Source organism: Etheostoma spectabile, chromosome 11 (assembly GCF_008692095.1).
Source record: "Etheostoma spectabile isolate EspeVRDwgs_2016 chromosome 11, UIUC_Espe_1.0, whole genome shotgun sequence".
Taxonomy (NCBI): domain Eukaryota; kingdom Metazoa; phylum Chordata; class Actinopteri; order Perciformes; family Percidae; genus Etheostoma; species Etheostoma spectabile.
In genome coordinates, this window is record NC_045743.1 from 9,076,190 (window position 1) to 9,099,994 (window position 23,805).

Sequence of the window (23,805 nt, forward strand, 5' to 3'; positions counted from 1 at the left end):
TTAAAGTTACACAGCACAAATTATCTCACCAACTGCTTGAACATCAATCATTAAAAACCATTTACCTTTTATCGGGAGTCTGCAACCATCACACACAAAGAACCAATGTGGTCATCTACTCTTTGGCACATCTATTCATTATTCAAATTACTGTTGAAAGATCATTATAGCTCAGATCATAAAACCAAGAGTCACACATACCTGTCTCTTTCAGAGTGTTTGTCTCTCACTCACACTGAAAGTCTCCAGTCTAATTCATGCTAATCTAAAGGGATTAATAATTCACCAGTAATTTGCAACCTTATCTGCAGCACTGTTACTTATTCAGGTGGCAGCTGTATCCACTCATAATGGTGGCTGATATTAAGCATCTCAGGTTGCATGCAGGTTACCAGGAAGTTCGTGATAGTTGCTAGGTCACATGCCTGCTGGGACGATGTTGTGCCAAAAGGATTCCACTGAGCTAAGGACAAAATGTCCATAAATTTAAATCTAAATCCAGAACTCCAATGTTTATAGTCATTGCAGGATCTTATAATACTAAAATAATCCGGCAACCTTAACCATACCTACTGTATATCTACAAAGCAGAACCTCCATGAGTTTAAAGCCCTGGGGATCTAATGAAATGGAAGATAATCACACCAGCTGGAAAGAGTGTTAACATCAGCAGAAAATGCTCCTAGAATGTTTGTTTTTTTATATACCTTTTTTATATTTGTGGTTTCCAAACGTTTTCTATAATGCCCCACCTTTGGAAGCCAAAAAGGTTTCAAGCCCATCGTTGCCTGTTCAAATGAATACTGTATTAGCTTGTTACAATGCTAAGGGAAACTAGTAACAAAGGCTGAGTATAATTTCATTGCATAACATTTTAAAGAACATGGAAATGTTTATTATTTTTATGCATGAGTGTTTGCAAATACAACATTTGTTTTTACACACAAAAGGCTCTTCTGCTATTGACAGGAACTAGGGCAGTGATGCCGAATGTGTGGGTCAGGAGCCCCTTAAGGGGGTCACAAGATAAATCTGAGGGTCTTGCAAGATGAAAGCAGAAAAAAAAAAAACTTTTGTCTAATCTTTGTTGATTCCTGCATCATTTTCCTTAGGATAGGCCGTTAAAAAGAAAGAATTTACTATTAATCTTTGGTTGCCCTGATTATAATCTGTAGACATATGCAACCTGCAGAGGGGTAGCAATAATAGTAATAATAATGTATACTTTATTAATCCCAAAAGGGGAAATTACAATTGACACTCTGTTATTACAGACATTACACACAGGCCTGAATTACACACACATGCTCAGTACCTATACCTGCACTAAAGGAGAGATGTCAGAGTGAGACATAGTATCGGGAAACACTAAACCTGAGAGCAAGACAGGCATCATTTTGTTTTAAATTTAGTTTTAATGGTGGGTTTGCTAACCTGAGTCTTGACAGCCTTGCTAGCATGAAAGCACTCTTGTTTATTTAAAGTTGAATCAGATTCACTTAACTTTTGTTGCCATCCACAAAGACAAGCTTTGCCTTTTTGTCACAAAACAAAGATAAAACCCAAATGCTGTTCTTTGCAATGGACATGAGACTCATCACTGCTGCTTTAGAAACAGGACACCAGTGGTGCCGCAGCGCTCAGGTTACCCTTTGTTTACCGTACTTTCAGCATACCTGAAAAAGGAACATTGTATCTGGTAATCAAGAGCTTCTCTCTGACACACTGAAATAGTAAAAAAAAAAAAAAAAACTCCAACATCATCAAACTACACATCAAAATCCCAAGGATTTATGTAAAACTGGGTTATGTGTTACGTGCTGCTTTGTGATAATAGTACGTGCAGATGCCTCTTGAGCTAAATAGTATGCCCCCCAGCATTTGCATTTACGGTGCATCTGCATAATTCCAAGTTTCAGTGATGGTTGGAGGTGGTAACAGCTTTAGATGATGTGAACAGCTGCAGCAGAGGGACCATCTTTATCACCAGAAACAGTGGAAAGTGAGAGTGAGTAATCTAATTTTCTGCTTCCATCAAACTCACACAATCCCACCCTCTCTGGTAAAGCCTTGCGGGAACTTCACTTGGTAAACCCTTTGGTAAATCTGTGGAGAGAAAAAACTCTGGACTATAATCCCTTTTAAGGGGATATGAAGAGGCTTTGCGGTAAACCTCCACTAGCCACGAGCCAGGCTGAAAGCACGGTGTACTTGTTCTCACCCTGGACAACCAAAACCTCACACAACACCTTTTTCTTTTGTAGTTTAACCCCCAAATCTCAGCAGTCCCACTTCCTAATTAATAATCTCCAAGTGGCAATTTTGGAAACACTAAACATTAAACTAATGAAGAAGAAGCCAATATCAACGTTAATCTAATCCATCTAAAAACACTGAACAAGAAGGAATCTCTGTCATCTAACCACAAATATCACAGCTGTTCCAGCAGCGAATGTGTTACAGTATAATGTGGTGAACACTGTGCACTGCAACACTGTTTGTGTAAATGAAACAAAACTGACTGTTATACAGTGATATAGTTGAATAAAGTTGCACAAACTCAATCATGTTCAAAGAATAAAGTCTATTTTTGTCAACAAACATACTTTCAAAGTGTAAAACTTTCAATGCAAAGAGCCCATATAACTTCTTGTTACCTCTAATTAAAACTCTAAAGTAAACACCACCTCATAGTAGCTTATGGTTTCAATGTTTATTACAAAGATCACTGATTAAGATCACTTATTCTTAATGTAACAGCCTTCCTTCCTTGGTGATTTCAAGATTATTATTAACCACCACTGAAGTATATTCTAAATTGCACTGTATTGAGTGTTTGCTGTGGTCATGTAAATTGTGGTTTCATAGTATGTTTTCCAGAATTACATCATCACTGTAGCTTTCTGGATTTGAGATGATTAAACCTGTGTTTGAAATATTTATTGTTTGATGTCATGTCTTGGTTGATATTGAACAGAAAAACTAAACCAATGCAGTAAAATACATAATTTTGCCTTTATAACTGTAGTGCTTTCTGTAAAATCTGACTGTAAACTGTTTTTACACAACAGCATTTAAAGTAAGTTGTACACTACATCATTGCACTCATTTTTTCATTGCTAATTGTCCTGACAGAATGACTATTGTAAACTGTTTTAAGCAGTATTATGTAGACTAATGTATTACCATACAGCAGTTTTCATTTGTGTGCTACCCAAGGTTTTGAGGCCAATGTTACTGGCGGAGTATATCGTTGTAAAAGTTTTGCTCATTAAATTAAACTGTACTGAAAACTGAGCCCCCCCCCAAAAAAAGGATTTTTCTTTTTGAAATGGTCATGAGTTTGTGACCCTCTAAAACAAATGCAGGCCTACTCGTTTACGCATTTGTATGCCTTTTTTAATTTTCCTATCTTTTCAGTTACTCGTTACCAACAAAGCATTTTATACCTACTTTCAATTAACACCACAGGAGCCTATATGCCATTATTTCACAACGTAAAGCCTTTACAGTAAGTGAAGTAGTACCAGAATTACTATAAGCCATACAAGATGACAGTGTGACACGAGTCCTACCTTGAGTTTGCAGCCTCTGTATTTCCATCTCTAAAATCTGCAAAACAGTAAAGTTTTTTAGACATCAGCTGATTACTGTCTTGTATCCATCTCTGTGTGTCGGGATAAACACAGCCAACACTGTTGACAGTTTTAGACAAACTTTACAACAAGCCTAGTACTTTAACAATTCTGTGTGCACCTTACCGTCCATAGTAACAAATCCGACACACCCGTTTACTCAGTGGAGGGTTTTAATTATTAAGAGTATAGACTGAGTGTGTTGTCCTGCTGACCGGAAGCGCTAAACTGACCTATATCACCTTCAATTGTATATTCATGGTCTTTGAGGCGGCAGTATACCTACCTGGACACGTGGCAGTTCAAGGGAAGATAAGGTCAATGAGGAAATGTCCATGCTCGCGACACCACCGCCTCTAACGCCATCATCTCTCCGCGTGAAGCTTGTCGCACATTCTCGGCGGTTTTACCCGGATAAAATTCCTCCGCTGGCCCACACTATTTTTTTTCTTCTTTTTGCCTAATTGGCAGAAAAGAGACGATTTGTGCGGCCATTGGTCATTAACCAGAGGGCCTCCCGTGTTTATGAAACTTCAACCCAATTATCCTCAAAGGGCTCAGTCACATGGCAATGAAAGTTCTTGGTACTCTGAAAAGGGAAGTGGACAAGTTGGATAACAGTATACAGAAATCCCCAATACAGCATACATGTATGTGTGCAATTGTATGATACATTTACTTGAGTTTTATTATTTTTATTTTATTACATACAACTAGCAACCAACCCATTTACAAATGTCACACAGATATAGCTCAGTACGGATGCTTCTGCTCAGCTGCATATTGAAAATATTTAGCAGCTTTTCACACAAGCTGTATTCTTGTATTGTCACGGTATTCATTTATTCAAAAAAAAAAAAAAGGTCATAGGACTGGTCTGTGGACATGATGATCTGATGAGCTCCAGTGAACTGAGACCCCTGGCGGTCACAGTTTTGATGTCTCTTACCAGCAACATTTCCTCACTACAGTTCACACCAGTGGACCGAGACCGGAGAAAGGTCATTAGAGAAAATAATATTTGAGCTTTGTGGAGCTGAGATGATAGCAGTGGCATGAAACCTTGTTTTTCCTCTTGTCTCTCTAGCACTCATGTCTCTTGGAAATTACTTAATTTACACCTGCTAGAAATTATGGTCATGTTTAAATACAAAATGACAGTATCTGCTTTTTCTGACAGCACCGGTAGAGGAGTGGTTTTGATATCTGACAAAAGCAACTATGACTTTGAGAGAATACTGCTCTCATACAGTGTACATAAGGAGTAAAGAATAGCATTCTTTGTAGTGCTCAAAAACTAGCAAAACAAAACCCAAAAAAACAAAAACAATTTAAGGACACAAATCAGTGTGTTTATATTTTATTGACATATGTTACATTTTGCATTAAATGTCCAAGTCATACTTTCTGGTCAAACTCAGAAAGTTTGAGTCAGCACCAACAGTAATGTACTGTATTCTCTCCTCAGAACACACAAGAGCTTTCAGTTACAATTTACACCCATTACTCATTGGCTATTTGCTCGCGGTCATTTACAATGTGGGTACTGTAAAACAAAGAAGAGAGGAGAAACTTGGTAAACAGAAAAGCAGCATGCATGAATTCAAGAGAAAGGTTTTTCAAGTGTTAACTTGTTCCTTTAAAAATTCCTTGATGCAACACGATGTGGCCCAGAATTCTAAAGCCAGGTGTCAGGGATATCAGCAGTGTCACTCAAAAACATTTATCTTGCAGGCACGACTGGATACATTTCCTCTCTACCAGAAAAAAGAAAGATGATAATCAGAAAATGAAGTAGCTAAGACACTTAAATAATGGTGGCTTAAAGGATGTCATGCACAGTGTATAACGGATACTCAAGTCTGATAATATTGTTATGCTGGAATGCAACTATTAATCACAACTGGATGATGCATGAGTTAGGGATAGTCATCACAATAAATGTTCTGTACTGCAGTTAGGACTCGGCAGTAGACAATCTAAAGCGTAAAAAGAAAAAAAAATTCTGACAGCACAAACACATCAGGAGTATTGACATTCCTTCTCAAAAGCAACTCACATTTCATTGAATTTAAAAGAGTTTCATATTTTGAGAGAAACCTTTGACAGAACGAAAATAATATTTCTGCTTTCATATAGTGTTCAGTTTTTCCCGTGCAGCAGGACACCATATCTGTGCAATGACATTTTTAAAAAAAATGTATGCTACTTTAAATTCTGTTTGACTTCAGGTTTCTGTAGAGCGATGACAATGACCCGGTTGTAGCTTTAGCTGTTAGAGTTAGCATTAGCTTTCTTCAGAACCAACCAGAAACAAGAAGCTCTATGCGTTAGGGCAGGACTACAATAACTGTAGCGAGCGTAATGAGGTGACCGCATACCTCATTGAACAAAGTGAGTTTGATTTAACATTCCAAGCCATCTACCATAAACTCAAAGCACAACCATGGAAAAAAGAACTTGTCACAAAAGTTAAAATTACGTACTTGAACCATGAGCAGCAGCATTTATTTAAATATCTAAAACATTTTAAACAGCAAAAACAAATTCCTGAGGATGGATTGCAACTAGACCCATTAAAAAGAGCCTTTGCGTGTCTGCAAAAAAACTCTAGTGTGTTGATGGGTGGTCTTGTCCTGCCTACCCTCACATGTCAGCAGACATCGAGTGCACATTGCAATATCACCGCTACACTCATCAGGAGCTTGAAACTCATGCCAGCACAGCAGAGCACATTTGGATAAATAAAAGGGATATGCATCAACATCATCGGAAATGGTGCAAATAGTAATCAAACTTAGCAGGGACATTCAACATTTGAGATATAATATATATTGTTAACCCAAATAAATATGACAGGCTTCAAAAACCTGTTCTACACCAATTGAATTTCTGGGCAAAGTTGTGCTTTTTACTTTGATCTTACCAAATTCGGTTTTTCCCTATTGAAAACCACACAATAAATCACTTAAACACACACACACGTGTTAATCTTTAGGCATGATTGTACACCAAACTTCACATAACCAAGGCTGTGGCAGCAATACCCTCACGGGGATGTTTGTGTTTATCATGTTATGAGTTCCCGATTATTTTATTGGAGGCAGACACATGAGCCAGAAAAAAAGGAATCTTCTCCGTCTCGGGTTGGTGTTTTCAGTGGACTTTGGAAGATCTTAGAGTCCATTATAGTGAGGCCCCCAACGCTTATTGATGTGATCAAAGGTGTGTGAAACCCACTGTTGCTCCAACACTCGATACCTCTCTTCACATAAGAAGAGAGGCTTGCCACGGCTAGAGAAAAGCCACAGGGGAAAACAAGTGTGAGAGCTGTGTTTGTTTTCTCTCCAGCAACACATTTTTAAAAACAAACTTGAGTCCCATTTTCATACTAGATCCTAAAGGCTTACATGTACTAAAAAAAAAGTATTCAGTAAATATTTTTGTTATTGTACATCCATGTTATTGTTAGTATTTAATCTCCACTACTTGCAAAAATAGTATACTATGACAATCAGTATATTTACTGCATAGTATGTATAATGGAACTGGGACACAGCACATGAGTGTTAAAATGTTTTAATTGTATAAAGTTAACTGCATAACACTGTGTGGCATTTATAACTGTGTGAGTGAGTGAGTGAGTGAGTGAGTCAGTGAGTGATGGGCCGTACCGTAAATCGCGATCCTCCTCTCCGTGGGCATCAAGGTAAACAGAACCCCACAGACAGAAACGATGTCCACGGATGATGATGATGACTGAGGCATTTATCAGTAGAAAGATGCCTGTAGCTGCGCCACAATGTTGGGAGTGCTGTCAAAACAAAAAAAATTGATTTACTAATGATCCTAACACTGTCATCCAGCTATGCACATTCTGCTTGCAATAAGGGGCTACAATTATTACTTTTGCTCTAAATTAGGTTGTTGGCCCTCATGTGTAATAATAAAAAAATATAAGAACTATAAATTACATTATGGTCCTGCTTTTGAAGCACTGAGAAACTTACCAAAACACATTCACAGATACCCTGCTGTTTGCAGCACACGCCTTTGAGACAGACAAAGGCGCCACAAACAAGGCAGAGTGCGGGGTCTTTTGGCACCTTTTTGCAGGCAGTGCAGGCCTTCCTGTGATAGTACTGGAAGATGATATTGTAGTTGTCAGGTAGCTGGAGAAGGCGGGGGGAAGCCCACTGAGGTTCCTGGAGAAGCAAGGTCTTCAAAAGGAGAAGAAAGACAGAAATATGTAAAATGTACTAAAATCAGTCCATAAATGCACTATAGTCACCCACAATAGTCACACAGGTGTCAAAAAACAAATCTCCTGGTCCATTATAACACCTGTAAAGAGAGACTTCACATTGATAATTTGGAACTGAGGAATGCAAGGAGGTCCTTCTTCTCTGACATTATTGCTAGAAACAATAATAATTCATGTGCTTTGTTTGCTACTGTTCATAGGTTAACAAACCCTCCAGTACCAGTAGCATCTAAACTTTTATCTACTAAGGCCTGCAATGACTTTGTCTAATCTTCTGAATTTTGTCTTTGAAGAAGAAGACAAACAGTCAGTGCCTCCATATCAAGTACAGGATATGTGTTGTCACAGTGTTCAAGCAAAACTAGTACCAATAAGACAGAATTTCATACGATCAACCATAAAAACCTGGAGGACATTATACAACAACTGAAAACCTTCTCCTGTTGCCTTTATATTCTACAAACAGGTGTTAGGCTTCTGATCTTCTACAGATTGTGAACACAGGTTTTTCAGGTATCTTCCCACAGGCCCTGAAAATTGCAGTAACCAAGCCACTCTTAAAAAAGAAAAATCTAGACACGTCACTAATGAGCAACTATAAGCCAATATCAAACCTTCCATTTTTAAGTAAAATTATTGGAAAAAGCGTTTTTTCAACAACTCAACCATTTCTTGTCACTAAACAATGGTTTTGATACCTTTCAGTCGGGTTTCCGACCACACCACAGCACTGAGTGAGTCGGCTCTGGTCAGTCTTTAATTACATCCACCTTAATACAGATAGTGGCAAAATTTCAGTCTTAGTATTACTTGATCTTAGTGCTGGATTTGACAAGGTCGACCATGACATATTACTAGACTGAATGGAAAACTGGGTTGGCCATTCTGGATCAGTACTAAGCTGGTTTGAATCCTACTTAAAGTAAAGTGACTACTTTGTGTCAATAGGTAATTATGCATCTGAGCATACAAATATGATGTGCGGAGTTCCCCACGGCTCCATTCTGGGGCCTCTTCTGTTTAACATCTACATGCTTCCACTGGCTCAGATTATTGAAAACAACAAAATAAGTTACCATAGTTATGCGGACAACACACAAATTTGCATAACCTTATCGCCAGGGGACTATAGTCCAATACAAAAACTGACTAAGTGCATTTAACAAATTAACAGCTGAATGTGCCAGGACTTTCTGAAATTGAATGAAGGAAAAACTGAGGTGGTTGTTTTTGGAGCAAAAGAGGAACGAATAAAAGTAAGTGCTCAGCTTCAAACAACAATGTTAAAAACAACAGATAAAGCCAGAAATCTTGGTGTAGTCCATGACTCTGACTTAAATTTCAACAGTCACATTAAAGCTGCAGTAGGGAGTTCTGAGAAAACGTGGACTTAGCCTAAAAATTTGAACGAGCACACCTTACAGGTCCCTCCCCCTTGCTCTCTGCTGCGCTACAGCCCCCCCTCCACAGCGGGGCCTGCCGTGAACGCGCAGGCTAGTAAGCAGGGCCACCGATGCTTTCCACATCCTCATGGACAATACAGGGGATTTACTCTGAGTAGGGTATAGCTTATATAAAAAAATTGCTTATTTAAAATATTTCTATTAAAAGTTTTGTAAATTTTTTCAATGAAAGGGTTTAAAATGATTTTTTATGTAATCGCTCATTTGTGACAACAAAAGTAGCACTTTACACAATACATTACTGAATTACCTTTTGGATCTAAACTTTCAGTAGGAGTGATGAATCAGTGAGAAAGCTCAATAAGCCAAGGAATAACATCTTAGAAATATGTCTTTGGTTTTATTTTGCATATGGGTAAAATAAATCAGCTTTTTCAGAAAAGTACTCCTGCACAAGGAAATACTGAACATTTTGATTTGGACTGAAGACGATTCCTTCACGTGCCTCTGTGTCTGGGGCCATGTCTGACCTGTTGAAGGAGCACAAAGAATTTGTGTCAGACATTTGATTTGCAAATTACATCCTGAGGGGGAAGAAAACGTGTTTAAAAATAATCAAAAGTAGAATTCTGCATTGCCAAACTTCGACAGGGACAGCGCACAATTAAAGTTGTTTAACCATAGCTACATTTGTTGTGATTGACAAAAAAACATTTTGGCTTACTAATTGTAGGTATCGAAACAATATTGCTTATACGGAGGGTGAAGGAGTTAGCAAGTAAAGTTAATCTTCACCTGCTACAACATTCCTGCTGTGCCACAAGCTAACAAGCTAACTGTTAGACTTAGCAACAAGCTACAGAGTAAACTGAGATTTGCGCTATCACCAGTGTACTGAAAGTGTACTGTAACCATCGATATCTTAGTTGTGTAGTTCTTAAAAAATGAAATAAATCAAGCAGGGATACTTACATGTCAAGCAGAAATGTGGCTAACGCTAGCTCTGAATCCGTGTTGAATCCTTCTAGGAGGCATAGCTTCCTCCACCTCTGAAAAGCCGCTTCGATGTTGACCCTCGCTTTATTTCGGGCTCGGTTTAATTCTTAAGCTCGCTTTTTGTCATCGGTCTTCTTCTGTTTGCCCGTCTTTGTTTTCTGAGCAGGTGTCACTCGAGAAATTGGCAGTTTTCCTGAAAAGTTATTTCTCCGCGATTAGCACAACTGCAGCACACTGGCAATCTTGAGCTTGAACACGGCACGCGCTGTGCGGGGAGGGGTATGAGCGGCGCGTACACAGAGTGATTGACACTGCTAAGACAGTCCTCCTTGCTCTGATTGGCTGTTTCTGACCGGGAGCGGTGTATTTCTGCTAGTGGCAGTAAGAGGACAGAGAGGAGCCACAGGAGCTTGATTTTTTTCACAGATTATCTGTCTCATATTCTACTGTCAGGACATAGTGACAGTTTTAACAAATATGTAAAAAATACATTTTTACAAAAGTTACCTACTGAAGCTTTAAGACAATTACAAAGTCAGCCTATTATCACCTTAAGAATATATCAAGGGTTAAAGGACTTATGTGTCAACAGGATTTGGAAAAGCTTGTCCATGCTTCCATCTTCATTAGACTTGACTACTGTAACGGTGTCTTTAAAGGTCTCCCTAAAAAAAAAAAAAATCAATCAGACAGCTGCAGCTGATTCAGAACGCTGCTGCTCGAGTGCTCACTAAGGCCAAGAAAGTGGATCACATCACTCCAGTTCTGAAGTCCTTACACTGGCTTCCTGTGCCTCAAAGAATTGATTTCAAAGTACTTTTGTTAGTTTATAAATCAATAAACAGTTTAGGGCCAAAAATACATTTCTTGTCTGCTACTGCACTATGAACCACCCAGACCTCTCAGGTCATCTGGGACAGGTCTGCTTTCTGTCCCCAGAGTCAGAACTCAACTGGGGAAGCAGCGTTCAGTTTCTATGCTCCTCATATCTGGAACAAACTTCCAGAAAACTGCAAATCCGCTGCTACTCTCAGTTCTTTTAAATCAAGTCTAAAGACGTTTCTTTTTGATGTTGCCTTTCTTTAAATGGTTGTTCATTTCTTTAATGTTTAATTTCTTATACTGCACTGTAACTTTTATTATTGTGTTTTATCTGTTTTTATTTTTTAACTGTTTTTGTATAAAGCACTTTGAATTGCCTTGTTGCTGAAATGTGCTATACAAATAAAGCTGCCTTGCCTAGAGTCAATAGTATAATTTGTCCTCAAACTCTTCCCTGCTCTACCCAAAACTCTTTAGTAAAAAGACTAACTCCTCACAAAAAACATTTCTTGAGTAAAAAAAATAAAGACTAAAGACAGACTTGTTGTCAGCCTGCACTAAACTTAAAATAATTCCCCAAGTCTCAGCTTTCCTAGTTTTTATTGACTTCTTTTGGCTCTGAAATGTTATAAATAATGTCCTTCTAAGTATTAGCAACCTAAATTGACATGCAAGACACTATGTTTTCACCAAATGATGTACAGAATCCAATGTTAGTGCAATGCTGAATGCCAAGGGCATAAGGCACATGGCTAGTTATGCATTCACTCTCATCAGAGACTAACAGCTGAGGACATTGTCAACCAAGGTTAAAACTAATTTCTAAGTGTCAATAGCACTTTAGTTTCATGAGTAGTTTATAGGACATCAAGTTCAAAATACATGGTTTGCATATGTAATGAAGAGTATTCAAACTATTCCTTTGAAACTCCAAAGCCAATTAAAGCTCAATTTCTCATTATACTGATATTTTCTGAATTTAACCTATGCTGCACAATGAAATACACTGGGAATTAGCTTTAGTTTGTTAAAGAGGCATAACTACTATAGTCATACTGAATTGATTGAGCAGGCACACATATACAGAGGTTCACTCCTTGAAACAGCGGCCGCGGGTTTGACTCTGACCTGTTCCCCCTTTCTCTCCCCTTTCATGTCTTCATCCGTCCTGTGGAAATAAAGGCCTAATGCCCAAAAAATAATCTTAAAAAAAAAGATTTACAATTTAAATAAAAGAACACATGGACATACTAACTGCTAAATAAGACTTAAAATTTAAAAAAAACTTTTTTTTAAAAAAATCTTCAAACGTTTTTTTCGACGTCTCATTCACATGTGACTTTACTGGTATATACTTGCTGTCTTTTGTTATAGCACGGTCATAATATATATACGTAAATCATCTGGTCTGAAATTCACACACATACCAGTGATTGCTCAGCTTGCATCTGAAAGAGCCCTGTGACCTCAGTGCACCACTGTGACACCAAGTCAAAGGTACTGACTGCCCACTTCAGACATGAGGCACTGTGCACAGTGTTGGAGGGCGGGGCGGAGGATAAGAGCCCCAAACACACAGCCAAGGACGAGAACTCCTCCTCCTCCTGAGAACACACAAACAAAAGACAACAGCAGATGAGGTTGCTCTTGTTGGTTTCACCAACACCTGTGCCTTATAGGAAATCAAAGAATCCAAACTCTAGTCTACCAATGTGCTGAAACCATAGACTGTACAAAATATGGAGTAATCTCCGGCCAGTTGCTCAAAGGTAAGCTACCTGTCGGTAGGATATGGATAATTTTGATCCAAAAAAACAAAACAGGATTATCCTGATCCCAACTGGGGGTAGGATTTCAAGGTGGATTCCATGAGGTAAAACTTTAAAAATTGGTCAAATAATACATTTGTATCATTTAGTGTATGTACTTTTATTTATATTTTGCACTTGACTTGTGTAACCGTAACAGTGATAAAGTAGACTTAGGCTACCAATTAAGATGTTCAGTATCGTAAAGTAAAAGTAAAATAAAAATGACCTTCTTTTTTTTTTTAAAGACGTTTTCAAAATATCCACAATGTATTTGTTAATGTAGATTTGTTTTTTAGTTGTTCAGATGAGGGGTCAAAAGATATTTTGAATGGAAGTGGATGTTTGTTATTTTTGTGTTTTCTCTCAAAATAAGAAATACTTACAATGACCCCATGTTGGCTCTTCTACCTGTTCTTGACATAGCTGGTAGCCCACATTGTGATATGTTGTCCTATTTAGAGCACTGCTAATCCGTATTTCGTAATCTTGAAAACTGTGTATCTGGATGAGGGTGATCCAATCGCATGCTGCTTTGAAAAACCGGCATAAAAGTAAGACGGACCTGATCCTGAATAGCAAAAAATGGGATTTCCAAATCATTTTGATCCAGATTAAATGTTTTGAACAACTGGCCCCATGACGTCAGCCATTGGTTTCTGAAGAACAAAACTGTAGCTCAAAGTGGGTGGCTTGGGCAGTCACCATCTTGACACCACCTGCTACCAGCTAATCCAAAAATGGGCAAAAAGGTAAAGTGTGGAAGAGCTGAGGTGGGCTGAAGGAAGCCTACAGTCTATGCCAGCCACCTGTGACTACACCCACCTGTCACTCAAAAAGGGCCACTCTTAAAGATATATTTTGATTAAAATCCAACTGTGTCATGGCAGTGTGGCCAGTGTGATAAGATGAGTGGTTTGCTGGCCATGCATGGTTGCTCCGAGCTACATGCACTGGCGCCACGAGGGTTAGGCACTCGCCTTTCATCTAAACACACTGCCCACACAAAGATGACACAGATCTCAATTGAAATCAGCAAAGCATCCCTTTACTTATGCATATCTTTAAGCCTTTATATAATTTAAACAGGTGAAATATACAATCAATTTACCCATCACAGTTATCATTAAAATCAAATGAACTTTCGTTTTTTGAAAGTAATTAGCAATAGAGACCAAAATCATTTTTTGTACCAAGATGTAAACATGTTTATTTCTGCTGTAAAGTTGGGCTTTAAACATGGGTTGTCTACAGGGATTAGTCTATATCCTTCACAATCTACTTCCGGGATTGCTCTGGTGCTGCAGGGAATTCCGCCAGATGCATGTATTTTCCATCTCGTTCCGCTTTCTTTATATTGGAATTTTAAATTTTGTGAATTTATGAAGACTATTGTTGACTGCTCCTCAGGTCTCTGCGGGGTAAATTGACACAGCTAGCTGACGCTTCAGAAATGCATTTTAACCAGAGCACGTTTTCCTCCAATCCCTGAATGCTATGTGGAGTAGACCCTCCTTCAGCGCACTTTGGAGGGGGTCTGGCAAAGCAAGACTAATGGAGACTGACTTGCTTTTGGAGCCTGCCATTAATGGTACTACAGTTGTTGGCACTGGCACAGCGTTTGCTTTATTTTTTAACCTTCATTTTTTCACTTGTCTGAAACGCCTCATGTGTCTTGTATTGGGACATCAATCATGCTGGTTTCATGTCATCATCATGAGAAATTTAACAACAATTGTAGACAAGCTCAGATGAACAGAAATATTGATCATGTAGGGCTACAAGGGTAAGGTAGCTTCAGCAGGTATGATGACATTTATGATAAAACATACCAGACAGCTAGTTAGGTTGTCTCCGTAGAGATGATGCTGCAGGAGGCAGGAGAGACGCAGGAAGGGCAGGCAGAACTGTTGAAGGCTAAACTCAATAGATTGTGGAGACCACACACTGGAGATCAGCTGGAGAGGGAAACAACAGTAACACTAGATCAATAACCAGCCAACGGCTTGCTGATAACACTGTGATGTATAACTCCACTGGAGATTAGTGGAGATATTAGATCACTGTCTCTCACTGTAATGGCCAATTCATTGTTTAAAAGAAAATGAAAAGGACCACAGCAAAGACAAGACTGAGGGTGAAGATAGCACTCTCCTGGAGGCCGAAGTGCTAAACAGTCATGTTAGTGCCTCACCATTAATGTTTCTTCAGCGTTCGCCTTGTAGATACTGTTGCCCTTCGAGAGCTCACTGATAACGTGACTTAGCAGCGCTTCAAAAGATGTCTCAGCATTTGCAGCATTCTGTGGCAGAAAATCAAAATGTTGACAAAGGTAATAAAACATTAAAAGACCAAGATTTACACTAAATCTAGCCTATAATTTCCCCTGATCAGCGTCAGTCAATTAATTGCCCGTTCAAGCTGAATTGAGGGGAAAAACATTAAACCAAAGTATTTTTTAGCTACTGAAATGTTGTTGCAGTCCCTCCCAAGGCTTATCCATGTTTATAAAAGCCATTGTATTTTAATAGGAAAGAAGGATGGTAACATTCTGGTACACCTGTAAAACTAGGTATTAACATGAACTCCAACTGATAAAGCCATGACAAATAGGTGTCTTCAACACTCTAAATTAGCCCTTCATCCCGGAAGGCTTGTGTGACTCATTAGACAGTTATTCTTTAGTCATCCCACTGAATGATTTCACAGATGGATACGCGCTGTTTCTTTCAGAGAACATGTTTCATAGCCTATAGGCATTCAGAAATTGATAAGACAATCAAATGACCCTTAGCCAGGGAGAAAAACATAAAAAGAATTAAAATATTCATGGTATTATAAATCTATCGTCATTTTCCAAATATATGAATGCCGCATATCAGAAAGCTTCCCTTCTTGCCACTGTAGTCCTCCTCCTACAGTAGGTATAAAATGTACTGCACTGTAAAATATAATGACTTATGCAGAATAAGCAGAAAACAATAATTCTTTCCTTACAATATAACATCTGATAAGTGGTAAAGACATTACTGAATGTGTGTTCTGATAAGAAATTCAACTGGTTTAGCTAGTATTTTGTAGATCGGGAAAAAGCTGCATGCATTTATCAAGTTGAAGGTGGTAGAATATAAAACAGCAGCCTTTATCTCGTCTGCTGTCCTTTGTCATAGATTTATAGGGGAGGAATTTCAAGTCTATGGATTTCCTTCCATAGATTTGGATCTTTGTTCAGACTGCATTGTTTTTAACAACTTCAGTTTATTTACAATGGCATTTCACCAAATATGGATGCCATCCTCATTGTGGATTTGAAATCCATCTTAATGGCAGTGAATGTGTGAATGCCTGCACTACTGTTCATGATAGTGTAGTAGGAAGATACTAATCCAAACCTCCATTATGCATAGAAACACTCAATCTTTTTACATTCAAGCCAGCTACTCACTAATACAGATTTAATAGACTGAAGATAGATAGTCAATTAATGCAACACTCTCCAGCAATCACACTTTTCAAGATAATGAAGATCGACTGTGAAAATCACGTAAATGAAACTGAAAGGGGCTCAATTCATCTCAATACTAATGCACAATGATTTACGGTTGTTGTAGACTGGTTCTAGGGAACAATAAGAGGATGCAACTGGTTCAACGAGCAGGCGACACAAGTAGACGTTTAACACCCTTTGAAAACGTTACCCAGCAGCGTTGGAACTGCACAGAGAAAAGGAAGTACAGTGAAGGTTCTCTTTACACAACTATTTCAGCAATACTTAAAGGTTTTATGTTGTCTTAAGTGCTGGGCCATTATATAATTTACAGTACGACCTTTTTGACTTTTCTTTAGTTTGGTTCTGTTTAAAAACTGATAGAGGATAAACTGAGATATACTGAGTACCGAAAGCCATTGAAAAACATTTATCAGTCGACCACTAGTACTGAATCAAAAGGACCACGTAGGCAATATACACGAATCAGAAACAATAAATAAGTACAAACCCAGAAATAAAAAGCAATAAAAGAGAATAAATATGCATCCAACAGAAGTAGGTATTAGGCAGCATATTAATCACTATCAGTGAGGTCACCAGGTGACTACATGACTATATTATCATTTAAGCCTCTTAACATTACAGTGATAAAAGAAAAATGAAAAAAGACCTACTGTATGCTTGACACTGTAAAATAAGTAAATTTAGCATCATGCATGCAATTATGAATCAGGCTAATTCGATGTGACCTCACTTTTACCTTCTTGAGTGCTCCAGATGTGCTCCATGCCTGCCTTTCTTCTGGGCTGAACTTGGTTGAAAGTGCAGCCAGAGCCTGGGTGAACTGCAGGTTGTACAGCATCTTCACCACACAGGCAAAGTGCTCTACAGAGGTAGAGAAGGTGACATTGACATCAACCAAATGGGAACAAACAGAAGTGGAGAAGCACAATTTACACAGATAAAATATAAAATAATTAATTAATTAAGAATTAATTCATAACATTACTTCAATGTGTGAATTTAAAAATATCTTCTAGCATGAAACGGCCGGTTCAAGTGGGCTAGCAGCTATTCACTGCCGGGGCATTCTATTTAGTTTCTCAGTTTGGCATGGAGAGCCTCAGTGAACAGTTTGCAGGATAATCGGCAGAGCATTTCAGGTGAAAAAACGTAGCCTGAAGGATATTTAAGTTTGGTTTAAAAAGAACAACAAAGAGTGCAATTTTGCTTTATTGTTCTAAAGAATGCTGACAGCTCAACTATCCTGGTCACTGTGACAATAGCAATCCAATGCAAATACTCCTCAGGGGACTACTCGTGCCTCTCAACCTTTCTATTTCTCTAAAAAAAAAAAAAAAAAAGACCCTGTAACAATGATGCGCTACATGCTATGAAACACCAACACCTTATTAACAATCTGACAAACAAAAAACATTCCTTGATCAATTCTAAATCATGATTTGAGAAACACACTAAAAGATATCTAACTATATTCTTCCCTATTTTAGTCAAAAGTCTGCCAGCGGTTACCCTAATTCAGTCATCAACTAAATGATCTGCCTGCTGTGACACTTCTCCCATTAAACATGACTGTTTTCAGTTTTTAGGTGTCCCGCTACCTTTTCTGGTGAAGGGCTAACATGGACTAGATGCAGGAACAAGCCACAGATAAAGTTCATGCGAAAGAGGGGTAAACCTCCCATCACTGTGGTCGTGTCTCTCTGATCCTTACGACCAAATAATGGCAACAAGAGCATAGACAAGGGATGTGAAATGCTTCGTTCTAGCTCTCAGTCCTGATTTCTACTGATAATGGGGAGCCTTGTAGAGCAGCCAGTGAGACACTCCCTACTCTCTTGTAGTGTCATGATGCAGACCTAGAACTGTACCTTTTCGCAGAGGCTGTGGCATTGTTAGCACAAAGATAATCAGGAGGGATGGGACATCACGAAACAGCATGGGCACTTCAGGTCTCTTTTCATCAAAGCCACTGCCAAAACATGCAAAAGTGCTTTTCATTGATCAGAAGGTGCTGTATATAGATGCCTCATGTCAAGTAGCTGTTGTGATGGAGAAACAAACAAGAACCATGGATTTATCATATAAAACCAATTAATGTGTGTGGTGTGTATATATATATATATATATATATATATATATATAATATATATATACTATAATATATATATATATATATATTATATATATAATAAGTAGGAGAGAGAGAGAGAGGAGAAGAGAGAGAGGAGAGAGAGAGAGGAGAGAGAGAGAGGAGAGAGATGAGAGGAGATAGAGAATGAAGGCAGGGATGTATTGCAGACTTGAGGACTTTAAAAGGCAATGAGAGCTAAGGTCTTGCAGTGTACATATATTGTTTTAAATTTCTTGACAAATACATAGCATATAGCCCATTCCTTGCATTCCTGCACCCATGTCTTTAATGTAGCCCTGGTTGCATATTTACATTGAGTGCAAGTTTCAAGTCTCTATTTAAATGTCTTCTTGTTCTGTTGACAATGTGCATCAGAGGGAAGCCTCAGAGGCTGGGGCTTACAACCCTGCTAAAACCACTACATACAAACTATTTGCACAATGTAAAATATTCATGCATTCCTCTTTGGTTCATCCAATAAAATAAGGCAAGAGCAATGTTTTGCGTCTATGTAGAAACATCTCTCTTTGTTTTATTTAACTGGGCTAGATCAGGTTGACTGCCTAAGGGTGTCAATGACAGTGCTCCCGCCCGTAACCCAAACAAAGTATTTTTAAACACCAAATGGCTCCTCTGAGTATCCTGTATGGCTGTGAGCACTTTAATAGTAACAGGTGTAGAAGCTGTCTTACAACACTAACAGGGAGGAAAGCTTGTTCATGCTCATCTTGTATTGTTAAGTGCTGCCAGTAGCTCTTTTTTTTTTTTTACACACACCATCAATCATGACAACCAAACGCATTTGTGCATAAAATAAATGTTCGTATGTACAGTGTGTTTCAAGACAACAACACATTTTTGTGTGATTTACTAAATACTGGTAAATGGCGTGCTGGAGTGGTGTTGGTATGGTGCAGTCGTTCCCATCTCAGTACAGAGTATTTGACAGGGTGGTTTTGCTCTCAGTGGAGTGCCCGGTAATTTGCCAGATGCAGCAATTATTGGTATCTATGGAAACCACGCATGGTCTCTTTTCTGTTTTTAGCTCCTCTTTGTGTGGAGAAAAAGCTGTTGGGGGCAGGATGAAATGGTGGTGTTTAGAAAGGGGTTAAAGTGGCCCTTTGATTGCATGTTTATGTGAGGAAGGAAACGTGCGTAGGAAAGTACAGCGGGGGGGGTTCATGAATGTATGAACATATTTATAGATTTACTGTTAGCAGAAGTACTTCAGAGAGAAAGTCACTCACTATGCCTCTTTGCTTTGTATAACCTGAGTCAGCTTAGTCCAAGGGTTGTAGGCTGAATCAATGCTGTACAGACGCATGTGCATGGCCAGCACATGGAACAGCTGATCTGTAAGAAAGAAAAAAATAATAATAAATAAAAAGAAAAAAAAATAACAAAACACATCATTGTTATGTTCCCCAAAAGGTCCGACAGGAACAAAACCAGCAGGTGTCCGTTTATCTCACTGTTCATTGTCATAACCCACCAGCAACCAGTGTAGATCAAATGATGAAAACAGTTGACTTGAACTGACTGCAGGCTAATGGTTTGCCTCTGATAAAACCAGGCCAGGCCAGGCCAGGCCAGATGGATAAATGAAGTGCTTGATAGCCTTGAGCAACTCTTTGGTCAGGTCACACCTGTTCATTGTGAAACTAATGGAACATGAGGAGAGACCCCCTGTGCACACACACAATCTCTAGTGTACACAATGGCTTTTAATAGCAGGACAATTCACAACCTCAATTGTCTTTGTCCAGAGCAAACCTGTTACAAGTACCAACATTTATTACTTAATAGAAAACCACAACATGGGTTAAAGACAGGAAGTAATTTTAGATGTAATATATTCCAAAGTGAAGAAAGGTCCTCGTCTTTATAATTAAATTTAGAAAATAATTTAACAATGTATTATGATGAATGAGTATGAACTCAATCCACGTTTTCTAAAATCCAGAAATTAAAAGAGCACAAGAGCAATAGATTTAAATCACATATAAACCATGTTTGAAACCAGCAGCACTAAACTGATCAGTTGCATCTTCAGGTGAACTCAACATCCTTCTGTATAACCTAAACCTTTTTCAATAAGCAACACTAATCCTATTTGATTTTGTTTTACAGGGGATTATGGTGCTGTAATGCAGCAAAAGTGCTTCAAATAAATCAGCTCTGCTTCTTTAATTGTGTGAACTGCCAATACATAATATAACACTGCCCTCTACAGGTAAATAAAGACATAGCATGAAGAAAGCAAAGTGTCAGTCCACTGCATCCCATTTGTCCTTTCAATGAGAAGAGGTGAATAAAATCAGGGATGTCTTGTCCTGCTATTGTCATAAAACTGAAAAATGTATACAGATAGAAAAGGCTTATTTAAGCTTCAGGTCCAATATTTGATCACAGCTGTTCTGCCAAGCCAATTTAAAGTAAAATAGCTTGTTTTCATTAAAAGTCCCTTAGAAGAGCTTACACAAAAAGACACAGGTGTTGTAGAATGCAAACACAATTTCTAAAAGGATACAATAAGTCTGCTTTTACAAAGTTGCTATAAATCAAACAACAAAGTGTGTTATTCTGCTTCCTCCACTACTGAGAAAATTGTAAGACACTGGGCGACAAAGGAAAAGAGAAGATAGTAAAGCAAAAGAGGAAGCATTTTAGAGTAATAAGAGGTGCCCTCTGTGTGAGAGTTGTCAACTATGAGTATGAATTCAACAGTCATTCATTTAATTATTTAAAAATGTGCTTTCCAAACTTTAACATATGTTCCTTTAAATTTATTTAATTTGCAAATATTTGACAATTGCATGTGTCCTTTCAGGGCCTTTCATCATAAAATTGTCTACATGTAAAATAATATCAACTACACAAAAGAAAGAGGGGGGTTAAATAATACAAATACATCTGTCCAACACTCACCAAGTACATGCCTTTAACCCTTGTGTTGTCTTCCCGTCAACCATGAAACATTATTATCGCTTTTTCCGACAGTTTTGTCACTTTTTCAATGTTGTGGGTGCTTTTTTTGATGTTTTTTCCCACAAAAGGTATTTGATATTTCCAATGTTGACATTTTCAGCGCTTATTTTGAAGGCCCATATTTTGTGACAAAAAAAAACAACTGAAAATGGGTCAAATTTGACTCAAGGACAACATGGTTAAACTCCCTACACAGTAGCAGCCACATAGAGGATATATTTGTTCAAAATTCAAATTGAAAGTCAAAAAAGAAAACAAAGCGAGATCAGATTAAAAATATTATTATTTTACTACTCTACTAGAAAAAAATCATGCCATAATTGAATTTAAAAAAAAAAAAAGGAAACCGAAAAAGCAAAGATGAAATGTAACATTATCTTCTTTTGAATTTTCCATTTTGATTTAACATTTGGTATTTCATTTGGACTTGACAGATGTCAAAATGAGGAGGTGTGGCCCAAAGACTGGTGGGAGGGTCTGAAACTAAAGGGGTGCAGAGGCACCTTAAGGACAGCAGGTGAAGTTGACTGCTGCGAAGCAAACTGCTGAAGAGCATCTCGCTGCAGCTTCGCCACCAGGCTGGCTTTGCCTCTTGTTTCACATAAGATGATAGAAACTGATGATGTAGCTAAACACAAACGATATTTCATTCAACAGTAAAGTTTTCATGTAGTTACTGTAATTGGGGCCGTGTACTTTTTGCTCATTTGAGTTCCAATTTTGAAATGATATCCAAATTTGAAAAATGGGTCATTTTAAACCTTGTTAATATTGATGACAATGTGTGAAAACAGAAAACAAGCCATATTTCAGGAAATAAACTTCCAAGATTGAGGTCCATGATTCTATTGAGAGGGCCCAATTACAGTACCTACATGAAAACGTTCTTTGCATGAATTGTAACTTGTGTTTAGCCTACATCATCAGTTTCTATCATCTAATGTGAAACCAAGCCAGCCTGGTAGCAAAAATGCACAAGTGTGTCCGTAAGGGGCCTCTGCACCCCTTTGTTTCACCAGTCTTTGGGCCACGCCTCCTTATTTTGACATCTGTCAAACTGAAATGGAAAAGCCAAATATTGAATTGAAATGTAAATTTGTAAAAAATAAACTGATTTACATTTTAACTTTGCTTTTTAAAATTCAATTATGGCAGGACTTCTTCCTAGTAGCGCAGTAAAATAATAATAAATAATATTTTAAAATTCGATCTTGCTTTGTTTTCTCTTTGGACTTTCAATTTGAATTATGAACAAATATATCCTCCATAACCACATAGTCCAAGATTAATTCAAATATTTGCAGTTAAATAAACCAATGACATGCTATTTGGAGGCTGACTCTCAATAGAGTTCATTTAGCCCTTTTCAAGGGAATTGCAGACAGCTGGCCTCTGTGGTCCATCATATCCTCATCAGCTCAACAGAAAAAGTGCCTACTGGGAAACAGGCTTAAGAACCACATGAGCTCTCAGTTAGCACACGTCTGCCGTTTTCCTACAAATCAATTTCCCTAAGAAGAACGAACACTAATGTACTGCATCTGAGTAAATTTGTCCGTCGGCATGACTACGTGGTTAATGTAGCTAAAAAAATGGCAAACCTCCAGTGTGAAATCTCTTTTCAGCCACTCAAGGATGACAGGCCATTTCACAGCAGCAGCCCAGACTTTGACAGAATAATTAAACAAAACATAAAATGGGGTGTAGTCTGTATACCAATCTTAATGGAGAATTCCGGTCGATTGCAACATGTAGCTCTGTTTTTTTTTTTTTTTTTTTTAAATGTGTAGTGCTGTCAGTAGCGAGACAAATGAAAATAATCGGTGCAGTCTTCACCGAGTTATCCTCTTGCTAGAGTTAGCACCCAACAGGCTTAAACAGGGCACGTTTAAAACCTTTTCTTAGCCTCTAAACATGTTCAAAATGTCAATACCAGTACCTAGTCATGTACAGTTATTCCTCCCAAGTGATCACAGCGAATTTGACTGCAGTAAATGTAAATGTCACATCTACTGCAGTCAAATTCCCTGAGTCAAATTTTCTCCTCGCCTGATGGGTGCTAACTCTACCAAGAAGATAACTTGGTGTAGACTGCACTGATCGTTTTCATTTGTCTCGCTACTGACAGCACAACAAAATAAAATAAAAAGAGCTACATGTTGAAATCGATTGGAATTCTACTTTAATTCTGACACATTCATATACACTTTATTTTGCAATATCCCAGCCTTCATCCAAAAATAT

The 23,805-nt window shown here is 38.2% G+C and overlaps 1 protein-coding gene and 1 long non-coding RNA gene across 5 annotated transcripts in view; both read right to left on the reverse strand.

Moving 5' to 3' along the window:
• Positions 1 to 1,461: 1,461 nt before the first annotated feature.
• On the reverse strand, positions 1,462 to 4,152 carry LOC116697653 (uncharacterized). 3 transcript variants are annotated; one of them, XR_004334020.1, is made up of 3 exons: positions 3,922 to 4,152; positions 3,576 to 3,612; positions 1,462 to 1,725 (listed from the first exon to the last, which is right to left on the reverse strand). It is a non-coding gene; the product is annotated as an uncharacterized LOC116697653 (long non-coding RNA). The 3 variants fall into 3 exon arrangements; XR_004334022.1 differs by lacking the exon at positions 3,922 to 4,152 and adding an exon at positions 3,762 to 3,910 and having other exon boundaries at positions 1,462 to 1,676; XR_004334021.1 differs by lacking the exon at positions 3,922 to 4,152 and adding an exon at positions 3,762 to 3,910.
• Positions 4,153 to 4,970: 818 nt separating this feature from the next.
• Positions 4,971 to 23,805, reverse strand: part of ubr3 (ubiquitin protein ligase E3 component n-recognin 3) — a 46,984-nt gene continuing 28,149 nt past the window's right edge. For both annotated transcript variants that reach the window (XM_032528911.1, XM_032528912.1), the window contains 9 exons: positions 19,821 to 19,926; positions 18,311 to 18,411; positions 17,179 to 17,303; positions 15,123 to 15,230; positions 14,761 to 14,886; positions 12,548 to 12,724; positions 7,646 to 7,855; positions 7,310 to 7,449; positions 4,971 to 6,929 (listed from right to left, as the gene is read on the reverse strand). In XM_032528911.1, coding sequence (XP_032384802.1) covers positions 6,812 to 6,929; positions 7,310 to 7,449; positions 7,646 to 7,855; positions 12,548 to 12,724; positions 14,761 to 14,886; positions 15,123 to 15,230; positions 17,179 to 17,303; positions 18,311 to 18,411; positions 19,821 to 19,926 — 1,211 coding nt within the window. In that variant the 3' untranslated portion in view covers positions 4,971 to 6,811. The remainder of the gene's footprint in view (positions 6,930 to 7,309; positions 7,450 to 7,645; positions 7,856 to 12,547; positions 12,725 to 14,760; positions 14,887 to 15,122; positions 15,231 to 17,178; positions 17,304 to 18,310; positions 18,412 to 19,820; positions 19,927 to 23,805) is intronic.